The sequence below is a fragment of the Quercus suber genome, unplaced genomic scaffold, assembly GCF_002906115.3.
Source record: "Quercus suber isolate HL8 unplaced genomic scaffold, Cork oak 2.0 scaffold_345, whole genome shotgun sequence".
In the NCBI taxonomy this organism is placed as follows: Eukaryota; Viridiplantae; Streptophyta; class Magnoliopsida; order Fagales; family Fagaceae; genus Quercus; species Quercus suber.
The window spans coordinates 690,980-696,290 of NW_027069797.1; the positions used below are offsets into that span (position 1 = coordinate 690,980).

At 38.0% G+C, this 5,311-nt stretch overlaps 1 protein-coding gene across 1 annotated transcript; it reads right to left on the reverse strand.

The window, feature by feature from the left end:
- Positions 1-2,783: 2,783 nt before the first annotated feature.
- On the reverse strand, positions 2,784-4,451 carry LOC111990245 (UDP-glycosyltransferase 88A1). The gene is given in 11 exon segments (XM_024022035.2): positions 2,784-3,040; positions 3,043-3,395; positions 3,397-3,496; positions 3,499-3,628; positions 3,630-3,895; positions 3,898-4,091; positions 4,093-4,219; positions 4,222-4,317; positions 4,320-4,343; positions 4,346-4,372; positions 4,375-4,451. Coding segments are annotated over 11 exon segments (1,392 nt in total). The 5' UTR covers positions 4,397-4,451; the 3' UTR covers positions 2,784-2,987.
- Between the last annotated feature and the right edge of the window lie 860 nt (positions 4,452-5,311).

Sequence of the window (5,311 nt, forward strand, 5' to 3'; positions counted from 1 at the left end):
TTTCTCCTTTTTTTTTTTATTTTTTTTTTTGGCCGGCTTTTTTAACTTTGAGAGACAAAATTCACTGTACATGTACTGTGTGTACATTGTTTACGCACTGTTTATGCACTGTTCACGCAATATTTAATATTAAAAGTGGGTCTCACAACACTATTCACACATTTAAAAATTATTTTGTTACAGTGTTTTCAGCAACAATCAGTTTTTAGCAACTTTCAGCAACAATAAGTGCTATTCAAACGGACCCTACAAAATACTCAAACACTCAAACAGCCATGGAAGCAATAGTTCTGTGCCCAATACCAGCCATAGGCCACTTGATTTCCATGGTAGAGCTAGGCAAAATAATACTCACACACCACCCTTCACTCACCATTCACATACTCACTGCCCCTGCACCTTACAACGCTGGTTCCACAACTCCATACATAGCCTCTGTCTCTTCCACCACTCCTTCCATCACTTTTCACAATCTCCCCAGTGTTACTCTCAAATGAACAAATGAAGCATGCCTACCGCTTTGGTCAACGAACAAATAAAGCATGTAATTCCGTTTGGAAAGAGCTCAAGTAGTTTAAGTACTGATTCTTCGACGAATGGAAAATAATAGAAAGAAAATTGTAGAGTGCCAAACATGCGCGCGTGTGGTGTCCCACTCCCAATTGCTTCTTCTGCACAACCACAACCACGTGAAACAATCAAAGAATCAAACATGTGCAGCTCCAGTTTTGGAGCTAGTATCTCATGCGCTAGGCGTATGAGACCATCCTCTTATAAGTAGGTGGGTCTCACACGTGTGGGGTCTACTTGACTATAAGAGGTAGGTCTTATGCGTCTTGTATGAGAGATTTTTCTCCAATGTTGTTCTTTCTTTGCAATTTTTTTTGTCTTTTTCTTTTTTGAGCCACTAACATATCATATATAATAGTATATTATATTATATATAATAATAAAGGAAAATACTATGATGTGTGAAAATAATAATAATTAATATATCATGTTATATATAATGTTATTTTATTAATTTCAATTATTAATAGTTAATATTTTCTTCTTTTTTAATGAGTACAAAGAAATTATATTTTACATATTATGTACTAAGGACATAATAGTAAATTTATATAAACTATATTTTCTAATCTTTTACTTTTCTTCACAACCAAATAAATTTTTATCTCTCTACTTTTCAATTCCTCCAATCAAACATACATGGAGAAAAAACAAAATCTTTTATATCCTCACACTTTTATATCATTCCACTATTTTTTATCATCCTACTTTTCTATACTCCCAATCAAACGTACCCCAATGATATATGTAGTTAGACATGGCAAAACGGGCGGGTCGGGTTCGGGTCGCGGGTCAAAACGGGTCACGGGTCATTTTTAAAAGGGTCAAACGGGTTGCGGGTCAAACGGGTCGCGGGTCAAACGGGTTGCGGGTCAAACGGGTCGCGGGTCAAACGGGTCACGGGACAGGTCGAGTTGACCCGTATTTTTCAAACAAGTTTTTTTTTTTTTTTTTTGGGAAATAGATGCAAAGATTTAAGGTGTATCTACATCCTCTGCTTCTCTCTTTACTGTGACAACCAGAGTGTCGTTCATATTGTTCACAATGATGTCTTCCATGAACGGACTAAACACATCGAGATTGATTGTCACTTTATCCGTTATCATCTTGTCCATGGTGCTCTCAAACTGATCTCAGTTTTCCTCTAAAGATCAACTTACAGATATCTTCACCAAGTCACATCTTAAGAGACACCTTCATACTTTGGTTAACAACCTTAAGTTAGTCTCACATCCACCTTGAGTTTAAAGGAGGCTGTTAATGTGTATAGTGTTGTGGGCTTTAGGCTAAACTAGATTACTTGTATAGCATACATTCTTGTACTACACTCTTACTTATACTGCACTCATACGCCTCCTATATAAATGCACTCATGTATATTCTTTCACTGAGAAATATAATACACTTATTCAGTATTTCTAACAATCGCCAAACCAAACTAAAATCATTTTTTTATTTGTTCTCTCTCTCGTCCACAGAACAGGAAAATAACGTTGTGGGCTATTGCTTTCAACAACATCCTAGGTTTGAGATGATCTGTTCATTGATGGTGGTGGTGGTGGTGGGTTACAACAGCAGCTTGGAGATCATGGATTAGAGCTAGAGATGGAAGATCTGCAAGTTGCAGAGCTTTTGGTGAGCCTGATGTAGTTGTGTGCATGTGAATAATAGATTAGTTAAAGTAACAAAAATGATTAAATTTGACTAAAATATGATGAGGTTGCTCAGCTTTAGTCTTTTATTACAGATGGAAATAAGGGAAAGTTCATTCTAAAATTATTGGCTGAAAATATGTACATTTACCGCAAATATAGATAACCTGTGCAATCTTATGGCTTGATTTTGGATTTAACAAGCTCTCCTCTCAACCACGTTTAAACCCATACTGGTCATGGCTAAGCGCAACCCATTTGTCAATGAAAATATTAATATTTGGTCTAAGGACATTAGGTTATTAATATTTTATAAAAAAATAATAAAGTAACTAATTTTTTTAAAAGCCTTTTTATATTTTTTATAAAAATTGTGCCACAACTTTTTTAATATAATTATTAATAACTAATCTTAAGACAACTGTTAACATAACCCAACATATAATAACAAAAACAGGCGCTCATATTCAAACGAAAAAAAAAATAAAAACAATGACAGTGTGGGTGCATTCGCAGTAAAAAACAAAAACGTTAATTAATCATTGTAGTATATATTGCTACTCGTGTGGGCGTAATTGTAGTAAAAGACAATATTCTTTTTCTTTTTTTTTATAAACAAACCATGACCATTCCGAAAGGAAGAAATAGAATGAAGATAAAAAATGACATGCTTTTTTCTTGTTCTTTTATAGTTTTATTACACGTAGTAAAAGGCTAGATCATTTCCACAACATGGAACGAGGTTGGATTTGAACTCACTGTCTGTCACTTCCACGACTCAACGAGTTTGGTCAATGCAACACTAGATGACCCGCCTCACTCAGTGCAGCCTTAGCTCCATCTTTCATAGCAAGTGTTCGTTCCCTTATCGAGTTACCACTTTCCGAGTCCATCAACTCTCTAACTCGCTTCTCCACCTCTGTTGCACTCACAAACCCATCCTCTGACTCGTCCATTGACAAAGCAATCTTCAAATCTTCCACCAACACCAACCTGTTGAACCTTTGCTCAGCGTAAAGAGGCCACGCCACCATTGGCACGGCCGCACACACAGCTTCCAACACTGAGTTCCACCCACAATGAGTCACAAACCCACCCACCGAGCCGTGATTCAACACAGCCAGTTGTGGTGCCCATGACTTCACTACTGAGCCTCTCTCTTTGGTACGGTCCAAAACCTTCTGGAAGCAAAGAATCTAAGTCTGGGTCAGGTTGAGCTGACACAGCCAAGCCGTGTTTCTCACTCGGTGGATTTCGTACCACCCATAAGAACTTTGATCACTCTTTTCCAATCCTAAAGCTATCTCCTTTAGTTGTTCTATAGAGAACAAACCCAAGCTTCCAAAGCATAAAAACACAACACTTTGACTCGGTTGCGTGTCAAGCCAGGACAAACACTCGGGCACGGCTTCCTTCATTTTGAGTCCCACTTCTTTCGTTGTTTTTTGCTATCAATGGTCCTATGCAGTAAATAGGTGGGGTTGGACCGTCTGGTACGCATAGCCCCTCTGATACTGCTTGAATAGCTTTTGGTTCCAATGATTCAAAGGTGTTGGCAATTATTCCTGCAGACTTAGCCATGGTGTTTGTGCAGTCTAAAAAGAACTCATAGGCCTTATCGTTACGGTCAAGAAATGGTTTTGGCATATCTGAAGATAGTATTGGGGCTACTCCGGAATGAAAAGGAGGGTGTTAAGGTCTTTCAAACTTTTTATGGTGTTTTTGTGAATGATGGGGTGGTATAGAAAATAGCTGAGAGCAGCAGCGCCTGAAGTGAAAAAGAAATAGCCAGGGAGGTTGAGATTGGAAGCAACAGAGAGAGTATAGGAGCAAAAGAAGTCCATGATGAGAGCTTTGACGTTGTGGTTTGGAAATAGATAGGAGAGATTGGTGGACATTGGGATTGTTGAGGTGAATGAGCTCAAAGATGAGAGTTTCATGGTGAGAAGAAGTGGTGGGAGGGGGAGTAACACTGGGGAGATTGTGAAAAGTGATGAAGGAGTGGTGGAAGAGACAGAGGCTATGTATGGAGTTGTGGAACCAGCGTTGTAAGGTGCAGGGGCAATGAGTATGTGAATGGTGAGTGAAGGTGGTGTGTGAGTATTATTTTGCCTAGCTCTACATGGAAATCAAGTGGCCTATGGCTGGTATTGGTACAGAACTATTGCTTCCATGGCTGTTTGAGTATTTGTGTGTGTGTGTGTGTGTGAGACAATGTGTGTCTATTCATTTAAAAGAAAGATTGTGATCTTTGAGGCCTATCTTATTGAGTAGGGGAAAGTATATCTTATAAAATGGTATTTTATATTACCAAAGGTCTGGATCAAAGATTCCTAGACTGCAGCTGAGTTAGAATAACCAATAAGTTCATGCTTGACTTTTTTTTTTTAATCGTATGTGGACTAATCAATTTCATAGTACGTGCAACGGTAACAAAGTAAACTACCTATTACTACATATAGACATGGCAAAACGGGTCAAACCCGTTTGACCCGTGACCCGTTTGACCCACGACCCGTTTAAAAATGACCCGTTTGACCCGTGATCCGTTTTGACCCGCGACCCGATTCACCCGACCCGAACCCGACCCGACCCACCCGTTTTTCCACGTCTACCAACGTTGAGTAGATTGAGATTGAGGTGTAATTCTTATAAGATATTTACTTATTCTTCTTCACTTAATATGTTATATACTCCATTATAGTTTGTCATTTTTTACTTGCCACCTTCATTTTCTCTTCCTACTTTAAACATATCAAAAAATTATACCAGATTAGCTTCTAGAAAGCTGGAATAAGAGTTGCACCAAATTTAGGTATCAAGTGTTTAGTGGTAATTGGTAAGTGGTAAAGTATCACCAATGAAAATCTAATCACAGTTAAGGAACTTAGAAACAATTGACAAATATTCTTTAAAAAACTGTTGAGGTTCAAAATTAATTGGTCACAGACTAAGGCCCAAAGAAGTAAAACGTTGGGCTCATTTCACACAGAAAATAAATAAATAATAAAACTAAGAGAGAAAAAGGAAGGATGGGCTCACACAATAAAGAAAAGAGAAAAGAAAGAAGAAAAAAAGGGGAAAGGGCC